At 43.1% G+C, this 19,043-nt stretch overlaps 1 protein-coding gene and 1 long non-coding RNA gene across 6 annotated transcripts; both read left to right on the forward strand.

Annotated features, from left to right (window-relative positions):
* The first annotated feature begins 1,787 nt into the window (after positions 1 to 1,787).
* LOC113070336 (galactose-specific lectin nattectin-like) lies at positions 1,788 to 4,943 on the forward strand. 5 transcript variants are annotated; one of them, XM_026243610.1, is made up of 10 exons: positions 1,788 to 1,888; positions 2,111 to 2,200; positions 2,364 to 2,393; positions 2,644 to 2,673; positions 2,941 to 2,970; positions 3,410 to 3,433; positions 3,525 to 3,607; positions 3,703 to 3,837; positions 4,140 to 4,251; positions 4,466 to 4,943. In XM_026243610.1, the coding sequence occupies exons 2-10, from the start codon at positions 2,143 to 2,145 to the stop codon at positions 4,561 to 4,563; spliced, it is 600 nt and encodes a 199-aa protein (XP_026099395.1). In that variant the 5' UTR covers positions 1,788 to 1,888; positions 2,111 to 2,142; the 3' UTR covers positions 4,564 to 4,943. The 5 variants fall into 5 exon arrangements, with proteins under 5 accessions (XP_026099395.1, XP_026099399.1, XP_026099397.1 ...); XM_026243614.1 differs by lacking the exon at positions 2,941 to 2,970; XM_026243612.1 differs by lacking the exon at positions 2,644 to 2,673.
* Positions 4,944 to 11,133: 6,190 nt separating this feature from the next.
* LOC113070346 (uncharacterized) lies at positions 11,134 to 12,601 on the forward strand. Its single transcript, XR_003279909.1, has 4 exons — positions 11,134 to 11,412; positions 11,491 to 11,544; positions 11,626 to 11,684; positions 12,131 to 12,601. It is a non-coding gene; the product is annotated as an uncharacterized LOC113070346 (long non-coding RNA).
* The last annotated feature ends 6,442 nt before the right edge of the window (positions 12,602 to 19,043 follow it).

Consider the following 19,043-nt stretch of genomic DNA (forward strand, 5'->3'; position numbering starts at 1 on the left):
CATGTTTGTGCATAATACATTGCTAAACCAAACTAGATGAGTCAAGACTGCAAGCGAACCTTGAAATTGGGTTTTAAAAAAAGCCTTGTCTGAAAGTTTGAAGCAGTTGCCAATGCTGAAGTTTGAGAGTTTAGATTCAAGATTCAAGATTCAAGATTTTTATTCGTCACATACAAAATTATATATAGCATATATAACCAGCAGTGAAATGTGAGTCAGGTCCGCTCTATGGACAGTGCAATTATTAAAGAAAACAAGACAGATGTAAATATACATAAATATATCTATGTAAGAATGAAATAAAAGTAAACAATAAAAATATAAGAATAAAATATAAAAAATGTATATTGTAGAATTAAATATAGAACGCAAAATAATGTGCATGAATGTAAACTGTAGTCTTAAATATTAAGATGTACAGGGATGTACAATGTGCATATATGCATTTTACTGTATTCTTAAATATTAAGATACACAGTAATGTACAAGGAGCAAATGTGCAAACAGGGTGACACTGTAGTGTGTCAATGTGAGGTAGTGAATAAAGTGAAAATGATAACGTGAACATTAAGTGGAGGCATGAGGATGTTAGGAAGCGGGTTTAGAGTTTCGGTAGATGTTGTTAGCATGATACTAGCATGATTTAACACACTGTTAGCTTGATTAGCATGTTTCTAGCACGATTAGCATGTTAACATGAATAGCATGTTTCTACTAGATCAACATGTTGTTAATCACGTTCCTAACATAATTAATGTGTTGTTAACATGTCATTAGCATGTTTATAGCATGATTTAACACATTGCTAACATTTTGTTACCATAGATATGTATAGGTAGATGCCATATTTGACTGCTCCAGACACTTGTCTGTCCGCCATCTTGGGCATCTAACTCTACGTATCTATGGTTTTTAGCATGATTAACATGTTTGCTAGCATGACTCAGCATGTTGTCTTAGGATGATCATTAAGCTTTGCTAGTGATAGACAGCTTAAACACACTATAAGTCTTACTGTACAAAAGTGTCAACTCCCTTAATGGTTATGATCATCTGTTTAACGAAAATTGTTAACGAAAAGTTCGACTAGTTAGAATTTATATTTTTTCATATATATAATTATTTTTTAAATAATTCAACGGCCTGTCGTCAATTATTCTTGTCTTGGCATTCATTGTGGACAGCAAAGTGAAAATGTTTTTCTCAATCACTATTTTCTATCAGTATGTTTGTGTGTTGTCCAGTTATTACAGAGGCATAAGAAAATTCCAAGATATAGAATATAAATAGAATCCTGAATTTCAATTTTTTTCCTTCGACAGAATAAAACTCACCAATCTGTTAGGTAACGGAAATGAACATTTGAGGAACTAATGAATAGTTTTGATGAGCTCAAGGAGCCCCACAGCACGTGAATATGTACTCCCCACGTGATGTATGTTCTTCATCTCTCTCCTGATCTCAATGTAGTATTACAGACAAAACCCTTTTCCATTCTTGCTATAGCTGTGAATAATGCCTATAAACATAGTGACAGTGACCAAATGAAATGTCAAATTTGACAACATCCACAAGACTAGAGAATCATTATTAACACAATGTTATAAAATAACCAAGTCAAGTAAATGTTTGTATTTATTTTAGGTTATGTAATGTGTGGTGTTGAAATCTCATTTCTTATCATAATTCTCCTGGTTTTCCTGTGTGGGCTTAGGTGTAAGATAAGGATTTGTTGTGGGTTTTGGAGACAGGAACCAATCAGACAGCAGTCTCCTCTGTGTATGAACCAAATAAAAAGAGGGGAGTCATGATCTGGTTTTGAAGAGTCAAGCATTTGTTGTTCTTCAGAGAGCTACAGACGACTTGGACGTGACTAACTTCATAGAGGGTGAGGTTTTTCAGCCGTTCAAAACTTTACACTTTACTGTTTCATAAAAGTGTGTCTTGAGTCAATGGATAATTTGAAATGCTTATATATATATATATATATATATATATATCCTCTTCATAGTGACGCACAGGGCTCTTGTACAGCTGGCAATATTGGAATGTGGATATTGAGAACAGGTTAATAATGAATAAAAACTGTTCTGTCTTCATGTTTTGTCAGGTGTGCAGTAGAACTGGTTGATTTCAGGAACAATGGCAGTCTGGCCTCTTTGTCTGTCTTTCTTTCTGCTCTTTGCTCTGGATGCTTCAGGTAATTGTTGTGAAGTGTATGTGGCCCAATTTTCTATTCATGTGGTTTACCTCAAATCCGACCGAATATTAGTTTGGATTTAGACATAAAATTGTAATCTGATTATTACAATTTTTAATACACACACACACACACACATATAATTTTTCTTTGATTATTTCAGAGGCAACACCTCTTAATGGCACAAGCAATGGTAAGATATTGATGCTGTCTTTTAGTGTGTTACATTTGTTCTGCTCTTTTGCTCTGGATGCTTCAGGTAATTGTTGTGAAGTGTATGTGGCCCAGTTTTTAATTTATTCAGTTTACCTCAAATCCCACAGATTGTTAGTTTGGATTTAGACATAAAATTGTAATCTGATTATTACATTTTTTTAATATATATATATATATATATATATATATATATATATATATATATTATTTTTCTTTTATTATTTCAGAGACAGCACTTCTTACTGGCATAAGCGATGGTGAGATATTTTAGTGTGTTACATTTGTTCTGCTCTTTTGCTCTGGATGCTTCAGGTAATTGTTGTGAAATGTATGTGGCCCAGTTTTTAATTTATTCAGTTTACCTCAAATTTAGTTTGGATTTAGACATAAAATTGTAATCTGATTATTAAAATGTTTAATATATATATATATATATATATATATATATATATATATATATATATATATATATACATATATATATATATATATATATATATATTATTTTTCTTTTATTATTTCAGAGGCAGCACCTCTTAATTGCAGAAGCGATGGTGAGATATTTTAGTGTGTTACATTTGTTCTGTCTAGTTATAGTGTCAAAAGCAGGGTCGTCACTGGTGGGGTGAAAGGTGGTGATGATTATAGGGACCCACGGATGTGGACAGAACTCAAACAGCTGCTGTCGATGAGAATTTGGAAGCACATGCATTGTCTCTTAAAGTGACTGCGCCTAATTTAGCAGCTGTTGTCTATGTCCTTATTTTAATCCATGAAATCTAATGAGAGAAAATCTCTCACTGCCCTTCACTAAATTACTTTGTTCTTTTAACAAGAATTCAACTCTTTTTCATTTATACAGTGAAGACTATGCAATGCTATTTTACATTTGATTATATGGTCTCTGTAACTGGACAATTACAAACTTAAACATTGTTTAATTTGTTTCTTTGTTCTGTTTATTTCTTTGTGCTATTTACACATTTTAAACAGGGACCTGTACCCTGGTCAGACAAGGTGCGTGTACATACAATATCAATCTGATCTCAGTTTAATGAAAATACTAAAGGTTTAAGGCAGCAATAATACTAACTTATCTTTCTTACAGAAACCTGTGAAAGTGGATGGTCTGCATATAAAGGTAGATGCTTCCGCTTTTTTAACTTCCAGCGTTCCTGGATTGACGCAGAGGTATGAGATGCCATCTTATCATAGGGATTCCTTCATTTCTAAGTCTTGAAATTTTCAGTTAGTTGACAATAGTTTTTATGTCCTACTCTCTTTAGAAACAGTGTTTGGGCTACGATGGGAACCTGGCCTCTGTACACAGTTATGAGGAGTACACCTTCGTACAGTTCATGATTAAATATCAAACTCAAGAGGCAACTCCGTCCTGGATAGGAGGCTATGACGCTGTTTCAGTATGTTTGTTTTACATTTGTTTAGCGTTGTCAATGGCCATTCTTTTTCTTTTGTATAGTGTAGTTGTTTTTGAGTTATGTCATAGAATAAAAAGTAAGATTAGGATACAGCTGATATGTTTGGCATGGTAGGTCTACTGGTTTCTATAGAGAAACACAAACATGTTTTTGATGCGTTAACATCATGAACTTGTGATCCAAATGGTTGGTGTGAACATGTTTTTTTATATTTACGAATATCAAATAATGCCATGTAGGTGTGTGATGGAAACGGAGTGTCCTTTATGGTGTTCTGTTCACAGGAGGGAACATGGCTCTGGAGTGATGGATCAAAACTGGACCAAGAGATATGGGCTCCTTCACAACCTGACAATAGCAATAGAAACGAGCACTGTCTTATGATGAACTATCAACGTGAGTGTTTTAAATGTTTATAAAATATCATCACTATTTATATCTTTGTTATTTTTATCCAATAACCAGCCGAATGTAGAACTGTATTTTAACTTCACCTAATGTTTATGAAATGGTAAAGGAATAGAATTGGCTGTATTACCTTAAGAATCATTACATTTGATCAGAATACTTATACTGTAACAATAATAGACTTTTTTCCTTCCTGCTATAGCCTCGAGCAACTGGAATGACAACCCCTGTCATGTTAAAAAGCCTTATGTGTGTGTGAAGAAATACACACCAGCATTTAAGTTTAATGTAAAATTGTGAATGTCTTATTGTCTTGCATTAAAGGAATAGTTGACCAAAAAATGACAATTTTGGAACATCGCTTACCCTCAGTCGATCCAAGATAAAGATTAGTTCTTCATCAGAACAGATCTGAAGAAATAAAACTTTACATCATTTGCTTATTGATGGAGATCCTCTGCAGTGAATGGGTGCCATCAGAATGAAAGCTCAAACAGCGGATCTTGAAGACATCACAATAATCCACACGACTCCAGTCCATCAATTAATGTCTTGTGAAGTGAAAGGCTGCAAGTTTGTAATCAATTTTTCATTTTTTTGGTCAATTGCTCCTTTAACTAATTCTCCCTAATTTCTTTACTAATGTGCAAGTAGAACTCAATAAATATCAAGCAGTTGCATTTAATTGTTTCTGTGGGTTTTTGTCTCATTCCACGTATCAGATGTGAATTTTCTGAATGAAATTCCTGAAGATTTTCGGTAAACTTTGGATCTGCGTAAATAAAATTCAGCATCAGAGGTGCTTTGCTTTTGTCATGCCATTGTGTTATTAGAGGAAATAAATAGAAACATTTGCTAATCGAGTTGTTATAAAACAAACAGTAAAATAATTAAATGAGGAGTGTGCCAAAGAAAGATGTTTTTTTTGTCAAAAAGTCTATTTCATGAAATTACAAAGCTTATATAAGCAGAAGCAATACAAATACAGAATTCTTTATAGAGTAACCCGTGACGGTGATTGGTCCACACTAAGGAGATGCTTTCATTTTTTTAACGCCCCAAAACTGGACTGGTATGAGATGGCAGCTTCTAATGTTGTTTCCTTCATCTTGACGAATTTCTCGAGTTGCAGTTAACTGCACTCCTTATGTCCTCGTCTTGGAAAATATCTTTGGAAAGTAGTACTTCAACAGCACTCCTACTATTTGGAAAAATATTATATCAAAAACATCATTGGTTTAGGAGTTGTCAGGGTTCTGTCACTTCAGTCTAGTGGTTTTCATGTTTTGTGACAGAGCCCTGATACTCTCCTCCTGTCATTGTTTTCATGTGAGTGCGCGGCTTCGAGACCGCTCGAGCTGTGCGCTCTTGTCTGCGTGTCCTGTTTCATGTTGGAGCGTGGTGTTCGGATCCCGGCACTCATGTCTTGCTGAGTTTCGGTTTCGTGTCGGGGACCGAGCACTCGCGCTCCATGTTCTGTTTTATTGTGGCATTGTTGCACACAGCTCGAGTTATCGGCTGTGTGCTTGTTATATTTTGTCTTGTGCTGTCGCACGCAGCTTCGTTTTTACTGGCTGCGTGCTGTCTTGTGTGAACACGCGGGTTATGAGCTTGCTCATTAGCTGCGTGTTTGTGTCCGATTCGAGCACATGGCTTGCGATTGGTTTGCTGGCCATGTGCTTGTGTTTTTTGTTTTGTGTGAGCACATGGCTTTTGTCTTCGTTCCTATGTGCCATGTGCTCTCGTCAATTGTCTTGACCCCTCCCATCTTGTTACCTGATTATTGTTATAATTTTCCCCACACGTGTTCCCTCGTTAACCTCCTCATTAGCTCCCTATTTATTGCCCTTGTGTTTGCAGTCTGGTTGCGAGTTCGTCGTCGAATCTTTGTCTGTGTATGCCTTGCCTTGCCTTGCCTTGCCTTGCCTCGCCTCGCCCAGTCAAGTTAGTCTGTTTTCCCCCACGGGGTAGTTTTTGTTTGTTTGTTTTATTTTTATTGCTATTAAAGAGCCCTTCTCTCTGCATCTTTGAGTCCTCGCCTCATCCCTCTACCCAAGACCCTGACAGTACGAACTCGCCAGTATGAGGACTCAGCGGAAGAAGGGTTTGCACTGTCCACCAGCCTCCACTCTCTCCAGCCCCCACTATCAGCGCATGCTCCAGTTCAAGACTTTGATCTCTCTCCATCAACAAGGGACTGGTGTGAGGGATTTTGCCCTGGAGTTCAGTGGGACTGCAGAGGGATTGGAGGTCAATGATGCGGCCCTCAAGGACCTCTTCAATTACGCCCTTGATGAGCCTCTCAGCTGGTGGAGTATGAGGGGGCTGGACCACCTGTCGTTTGGGGAATTTGTGGAGTTCTTGGCACGTTCCCCAGCTAAGGAGGCTGCAGCGCCCCCAGAGGAGCCTGTTGAGGCTGCAGCGCCCCCAGAGGAGCCTGTTGAGGCTGCAGCGCCCCCAGAGGAGCCTGTTGAGGCTGCAGCGCCCCCAGAGGAGCCTGTTGAGGCTGCCGCGCCCCCAGTAGTGGCCGACGACATTTCAGTGCCCCAGTCTCGGAGACGGAGGAGAAGGAAGAGGAGAAAGACTTCCCCCATCCCACATGGCCTGGAGGCCATTCAGGAGCCCACTGCTGGCCTGGAGGCCATCCCAGTCATGCCCAAGCTCTCTGCCCTGCCGGCGCCTCCCAAGCTCCTTGCCCTGCCGGCGCCTCCCAAGCTCCTTGCCCTGCCGGCGCCGCCCAAGCTCCTTGCCCTGCCGGCGCCGCCCAGTCTCCTTGCCCTGCCGGCGCCGCCCAGTCTCCTTGCCCTGATGCCGGCTCTGTTTAAGCTCCTTGCCCAGATGCCGGCTCAGTCTAAGCTCCCTGCCCTGATGCCAGCTCTACCCCTGAGGAGTGCCTTGCCGGCTTTGCCCTCCCTATCCGTCGGGGTCCCTGTTTGTCTGGAGGCCTCCTGGTCTCTCCGTCTGGTTCCACCCTGGTGGTCTGCCGGGGTTCCTGTTTGGCCGGATCCTTGCTGGTTCGTTCCTCCGGCTCCGCCCTGGTGGTCTGCCGGGGTTCCTGTTTGGCCAGATCCTCGCTGGTTCGTCCCTCCGGCTCCGCCCTGGTGGTCTGCCAGGGTTCCTGTTTGGCCGGATCCTCGCTGGTTCGTTCCTCCGGATCCGCCCTGGTGGTCTGCCGGGGTTCCTGTTTGGCCAGATCCTCGCTGGTTCGTCCCTCCGGCTCCGCCCTGGTGGTCTGCCGGGGTTCCTGTTTGGCCGGATCCTCGCTGGTCCGTCCCTCCGGCTCCGCCCTGGTGGTGTGCCGGGGTTCTTGTTTGGCCGGATCCTCACTGGTTCGTCCCTCCGGCTCCGCCCTGGTGGTCTGCCGGGGTTCCTGTTTGGCCGGATCCTCGCTGGTTCGTCCCTCCGGCTCCTCCCTGGTGGTCTGTCGGGATTTCTGTTAGGCCAGATCCTCACTGGCTCATCTTTCCGGCTCCACCCTGGTCCACTGCTGGGACTCCTGGACTGCCTGAGCCTCCTTGGCTCAGCCCTCCCGCCCCTCCCTGGTCCCTTTAATAACTGCTTGGGTTTTCATATTGCTTGACTGGGCTCCCTTCCCTCCCTCCCTCCCCTCCCTCCCGTATTTTGTCTGTATTTTGATTTCCATGTCTTGTGTTCTGTTGTGTACCGGGTTTGTGTTGCCATGCCTGTGCTGTCTCGTGCCTGTCTTGTTTTTGGGTGTTCTTCGTTAGGGACGCCAGGTGGCGTCCCTTTTGAGGGGGGCTAGTGTCAGGGTTCTGTCACTTCAGTCTAGTGGTTTTCATGTTTTGTGACAGAGCCCTGATACTCTCCTCCTGTCATTGTTTTCATGTGAGTGCGCGGCTTCGAGACCGCTCGAGCTGTGCGCTCTTGTCTGCGTGTCCTGTTTCATGTTGGAGCGTGGTGTTCGGATCCCAGCACTCATGTCTTGCTGAGTTTCGGTTTCGTGTCGGGGACCGAGCACTCGCGCTCCATGTTCTGTTTTATTGTGGCATTGTTGCACACAGCTCGAGTTATCGGCTGTGTGCTTGTTATATTTTGTCTTGTGCTGTCGCACGCAGCTTAGTTTTTACTGGCTGCGTGCTGTCTTGTGTGAACACGCGGGTTATGAGCTTGCTCATTAGCTGCGTGTTTGTGTCCGATTCGAGCACATGGCTTGCGATTGGTTTGCTGGCCATGTGCTTGTGTTTTTTGTTTTGTGTGAGCACATGGCTTTTGTCTTCGTTCCTATGTGCCATGTGCTCTCGTCAATTGTCTTGACCCCTCCCATCTTGTTACCTGATTATTGTTATAATTTTCCCCACACGTGTTCCCTCGTTAACCTCCTCATTAGCTCCCTATTTATTGCCCTTGTGTTTGCAGTCTGGTTGCGAGTTCGTCGTCGAATCTTTGTCTGTGTATGCCTTGCCTTGCCTTGCCTTGCCTTGCCTTGCCTCGCCTCGCCCAGTCAAGTTAGTCTGTTTTCCCCCACGGGGTAGTTTTTGTTTGTTTGTTTTATTTTTATTGCTATTAAAGAGCCCTTCTCTCTGCATCTTTGAGTCCTCGCCTCATCCCTCTACCCAAAACCCTGACAGGAGTATATACAGTATTTATATATGTTTTATATTCATTTTTAATGTTTAATGTTGTTCAGCATGTCATGTTATCAAATTCAGAAATAAATCAATGGCAATTCAGGAGCTAAGGGTCCAAAATGAGAAGGGTCTGGCTCCAGACATGCACCTGAATTCTCAGACACCTGCACTTCCACAAGTGACGTCCCTTGCAGTCTTTAAATTAATGAATCAATATATAATTTTAAGAGCATGTCTGCAGCCAGACCCTCCTCATTTGGGACACTCCACTCCTGAGTTGCCAGCAAATACTCAGGAGCCCGCACAAAACAGACGCCATGCATTAAAACAATAAAACTTCAAAGAGAGCAAGCAACATCCCTCTCCACACACATTAACCCTTTCGCACATGAGTTTAAAATATTCTAGCTGAGCCCCCGCCGTGATTTTTTTTAGACGACCGTTATTTTAGAGTTTACCGCCTTATTGTTTCCATGGCGACGCGTCATGCTTGTCATGTGACACAACGCAGCTACAATACATCTGTATGCACATGAATCGCTTTTATTTAGTTATACCTCACTGCAAAAACTCAAAATCTTGCCAAGTATATTTTTCTAATTTCTAGTCAAAATATCTCATCACACTTAATATAAGACAAAATCACCTAAAGAACCAGATTTAAGTGAAATAAAGGAGCTTGTTTTTAGACTGTGCATCTTGAATATCTTGTTAAGTGAAACCGTCTTGAAAACATCATGTTTTGTGTCATATCTCAGATGAAACAAGCTTTTTTGACAATGTTTTTAAGCTGCTGTGTTATTTATAAAAGATGCATCATCTTGTTTCAAGAAATAGACTTAACTTGAATTGAGATAACAAATCTGCTTTATTGAAAACTGCAGGTCAACATGCCCAACTCACAAAAAATCACAATGCACAGTACAGTGTGGCTATTTTTCTTACTTTCCATCAAACCATGTTGATATGTGAAAAAAGACAGAAGCAAAAGTTGGAATTATGTTTCCTTCTCTGTTCTGGTGCACTCTGTTATTCCAAAAGTAATAAGTGAAAATAAATGCTGTCATCAATCACAATGTTTGTCAGTGCTTAAAATTTTTTTATTGCGCACAAATACCCACACTCAATACAGACTCAAGAATGATGTTTGATAATGTCTGTGAGATCATACTTCAGTGGAATGTACTTGCTATTATTGAAGTTTACACAGTAGTATGGTGTATAATCAATAAACTTTTCAGCATCCATGAATATATTGGCTTGAGCTAGGTCAGGAACTTCTACCTCATAAGCTAAATAATATCAATCCACCCAACTGTAGAGAGAGGTTGGCATTCAAAACAATACAGTGAAGCATTTAAAATATAAATGTTTTTCACAAGTGCAAACTCTGGAGTATCATTGATGATATTAGAAATAACCAAGGATTTTCCACATGTATGCTTATTCCCATGTTGCATAATCCACTGTACTGAAACTATATGTTCAACATGCTCTATTCCTAAGAAGTCTTTAATCTTTCCTTCTACATAGTGAACATTTTTCACCTCAGAGGCTGGGCCCATGTCGACTTCACTTGAACAAATTGGATGTTTCTCATGCACATTCTGACTACATTCATAAAGTTGGTTGTGCTTCACAAGAGAATTACATATATTTTTAAAACTACTTTTTAAAGCCCCCTGTTTAAAAAAGCAATGCTTTGACTCAAAGCACATACACATATGCCTCACTGTAGGACCAAGTGCCTTAATCTGAATGATCAGTCGCATCCCTTAAGGAATGACTTTCAGTTACTTCCCTCTGGTCGTCGGTTTGTGGCTTCGAGATGGAAGACTAGACGGTACAGAAATACTTTTGTTCCAGTGGCAATTGAATTTTTAAATAATATGAGTAAGATAGATGTTTTAGTATTTGATAGTTAACTTGGATAGAGGATGTGTATGTGTCATGGTGCAGCCTATTTTTATGTCTGTTTTATGTTTTTATGTTTTATAACAGGACTCCACTCACCATTTGGTTAACAGCTCTCTGGGGACGACACATAGTAACAACAGAGGGAAACGACACATAGTCATGAAACATGCAGCACTGACACGTAAGACGACACAATCAAATGACAACGAAAGGTGACAGGAGTAAGTTGAGACGACACATAGCATAGACAGACAACATGTCGACATAATTTTGGCACAAATGGAACCTCATAATTTCCAGTAAAACTATCATGAAATAATTGATTACACTTGGTCTTAAAATCTGTTTTAGGCAATAGGATCACAAGTGGACAGTGCTAAATAAAAGTTTAAGTGTTGTGTGTATTATGTTGTCTATATTCTTAGTGTAACCGGCAGAGTAGTCACTGTCTGGATTAAGTTTGTCCCTCTGCAGCTATGTTAGCTCCCTGATGTAATGATGCCCAGCTGGCTGCTGAGTGATTAACAATTAATTAGCAGCCAGGCTGGGTGCTATATAACAGTCTTCACTGTTTGGTTAAGAGAGATTTCCTGGTCTACAGTTTTGTTGCGGTTTGGATGCGTGGCTCTTTTGTGTAATCAAGGTATTTGTAGATCTCTATACAATGTAGCAGGCTAAGCATTTGGTATTGTTCATCTAATACTGGGTCATTGGAAAATAGGTGTTGGAACGATTGCCAGACGCTTCCGGGTAGTCGTGTGGTGTACTACTGAAGGTATATGTGTGCATCTTGTTGTTTTATTACGTGGGTGTCATTGTTGGACATGCTCTGTGGTTTAAGCATATTTGCACACAGGTCTTGGGCAAGGCACCTGCCGGGTAGCTGTACCACAATTAAGTCCCAGCATCTAAAAGGTACAAATTTGTAATGGGTGAACCAGTGTGTTAGCCAGTATTGTACATTTGAACACGTGTAAAATGAGCTTGTGTTGTCCTGATAATGCGTGGATGTGTTAACAATTAACCCTTGATAGAAATGTATTAAATCTACTGTGTGTAACTTATGTAGGATCGTGACGATTGGCACAAGGGCTCCTTTTCCACTGGTCATCTCATATATTACATGGAGACAGATTGCTCCTGCTGCTTTGCCTTGCCTAAATTAAGTGTATTAATAGCTGAGCCTTTTTTATATTTTTTCTTTCTTAGCTATTTTGTTGTGGCCATTGTCTAGTGCCCCTGTCGGACCGTTGTGGTATTAGCTGTTCCAGTAGTATACATGGTATTAAGATTCTGTCTAGTTGTATACTTCATACATCTTGCTAGTGATAACGACCTCTTTGCCTTCCATCTTGTTTCAGAGTATTAAAGCAGCTGCTTATAGGAGAGGTTCCTGGGTCCATCCCTGTTACACTGCTAATTATAGGTTCCTGGTAGCAGCTAATACCGGTCCTGGTCATCCTTTGTGAGCCAAGTCTTTTTGTTGCAACTACTGTGCCTTTACTATGACTGTGTGGCTCTTTTAATTGTATTTACCAATAAAGTGTCTTATTTTACTGAAAGCACATCTGTTTAGTTCATCTCTTGGTGTGTTTCTATGAACCTGTTTGCCTTAGGTTAGGTGTTCAGCAGTAATAAAGTATATCTTGGTGTGAGAGGCACCAGGTGGCGTAGTCAAGAACCGTCAAGCCTAGATCTGGTTAAAGTTCCCCAAGGTCACATAGTGGCGTAGTCGGCAGGGTCCTTGCACACAGAGACGCGTCTTTCCTTTTTTATTTTATTTTGGGGAGTTATTTGTTTTAGTTTTTTCTTCTGTGTATGTATATTTTGATTTGAAAGGCATAGTAATAGGCTAAGGGCAGAGCAGCAGCGGGCACGGCGTGGGACCGAAAGGAGCAGCTGGAAGGCTGCTGATTATTCCACTGTCTCTCCAGTAACGTGTGCTTTACTCTGCTGCAGCAATGGATGAAGTTGAACAGCTGAGGGAACAGATCCGTCAACTGCAGGCAGACAATGACCGCCTACAGCAGCAACCACTGCCATCTCAGCCGGACCGTTTTGCTAACCCGGTTTCCCATGAACGGCTGGTTTACCTCCCTAGGGAACGGAAGTGTCCTGTATTTCGGGGTAGGGTGGGTATTGGTATTGCTGAATGGGTGGAAGAGGTGGAGGTTTGTGCGCGTACCAGACATTTAGGTACCCTTGACAAAGCTTACTTCATGTTTGATCATCTGGATGGGGAGGCTAAAGATGTGCTTCATTATAGGCCAAGGGCAGATCGTGAAAACCCAGAAAGGATTGTAAATATTCTCAAAGAACTATATGGGTGTTCCCAGTCTTATGTTGCCTTACAAAGTTTATTTTCCAGAAAACAATTAGACGGTGAATCTTTACAAGAATATTCACATGCTCTTTTCTCTCTGATGGATAAAGTTAAACAGGTTTCCCCTGACTCTGTGCCCCAGTCTGATATGCTGCTCCGTGACCAGTTTACGGAGCATGTTATTGATTCTGACCTCCGCAGGGAATTGAAGAGAATTGTTCATCAGACCCCAGGGATGTCCATGCTGGAAGTACGTGCTGCGGCTATTCGGTGGGAGTGTGAGGGTAGGCCCAGTGATTTCAATAGAGGTAGGAGTACGAGTTATTCAGTTCCATCCCTTTGTGCTACGCAGTATTCCAAAACTCAGCCAGGCAGAGCTTCACCACCTGTTAGTATGGCAAATCTAGAAATGGCAGAGCTGCGGTCCATGTTGTTGAAGCAACAAGAACAGATCAATAACTTAACTAGTGCCTTAACTACTTTACAGGGAGCAACTCGCTCGGCCTATTCTAGTCGCCCCTTTCCAGTTAGTCGCCCCTCAACGGTCACTTGTAAGCGGTGTTTAAAGCCTGGTCACTACGCTCGAGAGTGTGACAATGAGAGAGTGGTAGCTCCTAATCCTATCTCCCAGGCCCAAGCTCAGGCTAATGTTGTCTCCATTTCCCAGTGGGAAAACTAGCTCCCTTCAGTGTGCAGAGCCACACGCTGAGAGGGGATTTTAGAGGCTCTCAGAATTCAGACACTGTTAGCCACCCTGTAACCTCCCTTGTTGCTCAGTGCCCAAAGGTAGCTGTGAGAGTAGGGGGAGTAGTTGTCAGTTGTCTTTAGACACAGGGTCTATGGTATCTACCCTGGTGGAGAGTTTATTTTTGCAACATTTCAAGGATCAACTTCAACATTGTAATTGGTTGCAGCTTTGGGCTGCAAATGGTCTCGACATACCCTATACTGGGTATACTGAGTTTATGGTTGAAGTGCTGGGGCAGGTAATCCCCCACCGGGGTTGGCTAGTGGTTAAGGATCCCCCAGGTCAGCTCACCCCTCTTGTGCCAGGTTTGCTTGGGATGAATGTTATTTGAGAATGCTATGCTGAACTGTTTGGCCAACATGGTTCTTCTTTGTTCGATCTTCCACCGGTAGTTCATGCTTCACCGCCATGGCGACATGCCTTGCAGTATTGTCATCGGGTTCAGCTCGGCTCTTCTCTACCCAAAACGGGTGTAGCTAAGGTTAGAGGTCGAAGGCCCATTCATATACCAGGGGGCACAGTACAATTGGTGGCAGTCACCTGCTCCGCTCACTTCTGTGACGTTCCTGCTGTCCTGTTGGAACCGGCTAGCGGCTCCTTACCTTGTGGTCTCCTGGTTTTACGTGCGCTAGTGCGTGTAGAACAAGGTACAGCTTTCATCCCTGTAGTCAATGTGGGGCTTACACGTGCTACGTTATACCCTCACCGCATGCTAGGGTTGCTTGCTCATGCCACGGTTGAGGGTCTGCCTGTGGGGATTCTAAAGACCCACCAGAAATAGAGGCTGTTGTATCTAGCATGCAGGTTCCTAATGGGGAAGCCAGGCCCAAGTCAGTGAGGGAGCAGATACAGTCCCTTTGTCAGTGTTATTGGAGGCTGAGCAAGAACAGGTAAGGGCATTCCTGTTAAAACATGAGTCAGCGTTCTCTGCTTTTGAGGGTGACCTTGGTTGTACTAATCTGATCTCCCACGATATACCTTTGCTGCATGACAAACCAGTCAGGCAACGTTATAGGCGTCTACCACCTTCTGATTACGATGCTGTTAAGGACCACCTGCTACAGTTTCTAGATAGCCAGGTTATATGGGAAAGTAGTAGCCCCTATGCCTCTCCCATTGTGATCGTGCGGAAGAAATGTGGTGGCCTACGTATGTGTGTTGATTACAGGCAACTTAATAGTAAGCCCAGAAAAGATGCCTTCCCTCTTCCCTGTATTGAGGAGTCCTTGGATGCATTGTGAGGAGCTCAGTGGTTCTCCGCATTGGATTTGGCTAGTGGGTATAACCAAGTACCTGTGACCAAATTAGACCGTCCAAAGACCGCTTTCTGTACACCGTTTGGCTTATTTGAATTTAACCGCATGGCCTTTGGACTGTGTAATGCTCCAAGCACTTTTCAAAGGCTGATGGAGAGAATGTTTGGAGCACAACATTGCCAGTCCCTCTTGCTATATTTGGATGATATAATTGTGTTTTCTTCTAGTGTCGAAGACCATATACACCATCTGGACCTATTGTGGAGTCGTCTACGGAAGGAGGGACTGAAAGTAAAGCTGGAGAAATGTAGTTTTTTCCGGAAGGAAGTCCAGTATCTGGGCCACCTTGTCTCCCGTGAAGGTGTATCCACTGACCCAGCCAAGGTGTCCGCAGTGGCTAAGTGGGCCCCATCCCACCACTGTGTCTGAACTGAGGTCTTTCCTTGGTTTTGCAGGTTATTACAGGCGATTTGTAGAGGGTTTTTCCAAGCTGGCAGCTCCTTTAAACTGCCTGGGGGCGGAGCTAGCTGGCACAAAGTCCCAGAAGGGCCAAGGGCCCCGGCTTGATGGTGTGTGGTCAAATGTCTGTGGGACCAGCTTCCAGGCATTGAAGCAGCGGTTGGTGAGTGCCCCTACTTTGGCGTTCGCTGACTTTAATTTACAGTTTATTCTGGAGGTGGATGCCAGCCACACTGGTCTCGGAGCAGTATTATCGCAGGAGCAGCAAGGAAGGATCCAGCCAATCGCTTATGCCAGTCGTAGTCTTGGTCCAGCAGAAAAGAACTACAATTCGATGAAGCTGGAGTTTCTTGGAATGAAGTGGGCTATGACTGACAAGTTTCGGGAATATCTGTGGGGCCAACAATGTACTGTTTGGACGGATAATAATCCTCTGAACCATCTGGGGACTGCCAAGCTAGGAGTGACTGAACAGCGGTGGAAGGCCGAACTTGCTGCTTTCAATTATACCATCCGGTATAGGCCTGGTCCTACTAACAGGAATGCAGATGCCCTCTCACGACAACCTGCGGGACCAATGGGACGGACCACCGAATCATCCACACTGGGGACAATTATACCAGTCCTCGTACAGCAAACAACCAGATGTCAAGATCTATCATTGGCGACCCAGATGGCTATTTCTGCCTTCCCCTCACGCTCCCTTGAGGAGTTAAGAAAACTACAAGCAGCGGACCCGACTATCGAGGCCTTCCTGCCTTTCTGGCTAGCACAGGGACCGCCTGACCCGATAGTGCGGATGAAATTGCCTGGCTCTACCCGTGTGCTGTTGCAACAATGGGACCGTATTGTGGGAGCCAATGGACTGCTTTGCCGTCAAATTTTCCGTCCAGATGGGGGTGAGGAGGTGTGTCAACTCTTGTTGCCTGCATGCCTAAAAGTGGAAGTTCTGCAGCAGCTTCACAACAACCATGGCCACCAGGGTGTTGAACGTACCACAGAGCTGATAAGACTGCGGTGTTATTGGCCAGGAATGGGGGAAGATATAAAGCAGTGGTGTCAGAACTGCGAGCGGTGTACTCTGGCGAAGTCTTCGCAATTCAGACCCAATGCGCCCATGAGGCATCTTTTAGCATCTCGCCCAAATCAGATATTGGCTGTGGATTTCACCCTCCTGGAGCCTGCAGTGGATGGTAGGGAGCAAGTGTTGATCATGACTGATGTTTTCACTAAATTCACACAGGCCGTGCCCACCAGGGTCCAGAAGGCAACAACCGTTGCCAATGTGCTCATCCGGGAGTGTTTTTTTTCGTTTTGGAGTCCCGGCTTGCCTGCACTCTAATCAGGGACGCAGCTTTGAGAATGCTGTCATCTACCAGCTGTGTGCCCTGTACCGGATCTAGAAGACCCGGACGACCCGGACAACCCCTTACCATCCTCAGGGCAATGGCCAGTGTGAGTGCTTCAATCGCACTATGCACGATCTGCTCCGTACTTTGCCTGTGGACCTAAAGCACCGCTGGCCAGAGCACCTACCTCAATTAGTGTTTAGTTACAACACTGCTGTCCATCAGACAACTGGCGACTCACCGAATTACCTGATGTTTGGGCAAGATCCCCAGTTACCGGTGGATTTCCTGCTTGGCAGAACAAGGCCTGAACACGGGCATGTGTGTGAATGGGTCTGAGAGCACCAGCTTTGCCTAAATGTGGCTTTCCAGAATGCTAGGGAGCGTTTGCAAGCCGCTGTCTCGAAGAGAAAAGAACGGTATGACCAGAAAAATTCAGAGTGAGCCACTGGTAGAAGGACAGCATGTCTACATCAGAGACCATACAATGAGGGGCCGTTCAAAGATCCAAGATGCCTGGGGCGCTACGGTCCATCAGGTCATTCGTGCACCTCCACCTGGTGGGGTGGTATTCTCTGTGGCTCCAACACAGGATCTAAGTAAAGTACGACAAATACATCGAACCATGCTGAAGCCTGCTCACTTGGACCAGGACCCACAAACTACTGACAGGTGTGTGGAACTACAGGGGGAAACGAGCCATCCAGCAGAAGGTGATACCCCTGGCCAATGGGTCCTTGTCCACTGCCGGGAAGATGTTGTACCTACCCAACTTGGCGCAATTCCTCCAGTGGATGCCCCAAGGCTGGCTTTGCCAGACTCCTCGCAGGTCGCCTCCATCACGGATGAGATGCAGTCTGCTTCAATGGCATCCTGGAGGACAGCCCGGACCAATGCAGGAAGACATGCCAACCCACATCACCTCCCAGTGTCAGTGGTGAGTAGGGCAGATGGGGCTATGAATTCTCAAGTACTTGGGTCTAGTAGTAAGGTGACAATGGTTTTCCGTCCTTTGTATTAGGTTCCCCTTTTGGTTTTTATTTTATTTTTGAAAGGTAGGGTTATGGTCTTGAGTTTACCGGCGGGACGCCGATAATAAATTTGGGGGGGTAGAGTGTAACCGGCAGAGTAGTCACTGTCTGGGTTAAGTTTGTCCCTCTGCAGCTATGTTAGCTCCCTGATGTAATGATGCCCAGCTGGCTGCTGAGAGATTAACAATTAATTAACAGTCTTCACTGTTTGGTTAACCCCTTACTAGTAACCCCCCTTTTTTGGCATGGAGACCGAAATTACATACCCAAAATAAAAAGGTTTCTGCTCATGATTCTTTCTGACTAGATACATAATCAACCTTTGTTCACAAAGCTGACACTTTAAAGTTTACTGTTCAGGAATCAGAATCACTCAGACTGTTATGATAATAGAGATATATAAGATCAAACATAAAAACAAAAATAAAAATATTAAAAACATATGTTTTAAATGTATTTAAAAAAATGTTGAATTAGGAAATGAGTTTGAAAACACAGTGTAGCTAAGGCCACAAGTCTTCCAAGACTTCATAAAAAATTTCATAATCGAATCTGTAAAACTGTGAATTTTATGAAATATTTTCTAAGGCCATGTCATGTGTGTTTTTAGAGAAGTCTAATCAGATTGATTTATGGCCCTTGTCATCTCTGTAAGATCTCACATGTAAACATTCCTGTGCTCTTTGTGTATATTTCACTGTTGAAAACTGCCCGAATCATGATTGTATTGTTCTCACCAAACGGTTCTTTCACACCTCCGCCAAGTATGACACATTATCCGCATTATTCTTTTATCATTATTCTTTTGTTTTTATTCCACCTTTATTAGCCTTGATTGTGGTTTTTCAGGCTTTACAAAGACACAAAGCAGCGATCTCACTTCAGTCTCTCTTTGCATTTAGCCCTTATTTATCAAAAGTCTTACTATAAAAATACAACAAAACATTTTCTTACGACCTTACGTGAATTATTGAGACAAAAATGCATTATGAAGAAGAAAAGCACCTGCTATTAGTAGCATTGGTGCTAACGTTAGCATCAAGCTACATCTGACAATTTATGAAATTATTAATACACTTTTACTCAAAACTCACTTTAAACCCCGATC

This window comes from Carassius auratus, unplaced genomic scaffold (genome assembly GCF_003368295.1).
Source record: "Carassius auratus strain Wakin unplaced genomic scaffold, ASM336829v1 scaf_tig00003761, whole genome shotgun sequence".
NCBI classification, from domain to species: domain Eukaryota; kingdom Metazoa; phylum Chordata; class Actinopteri; order Cypriniformes; family Cyprinidae; genus Carassius; species Carassius auratus.

Excerpts from the sequence above, each read along its gene's own strand:
- LOC113070336 (XM_026243610.1), top strand. The coding sequence starts at position 2,143 with ATGGCAGTCTGGCCTCTTTGTCTGTCTTTCTTTCTGCTCTTTGCTCTG. Across the intron at positions 2,971-3,409 it reads TCTTAATTGCAGAAGCGATG|GGACCTGTACCCTGGTCAGA; the intron begins GTGAGATATTTT and ends CATTTTAAACAG. Across the intron at positions 3,608-3,702 it reads GTTCCTGGATTGACGCAGAG|AAACAGTGTTTGGGCTACGA; the intron begins GTATGAGATGCC and ends TACTCTCTTTAG.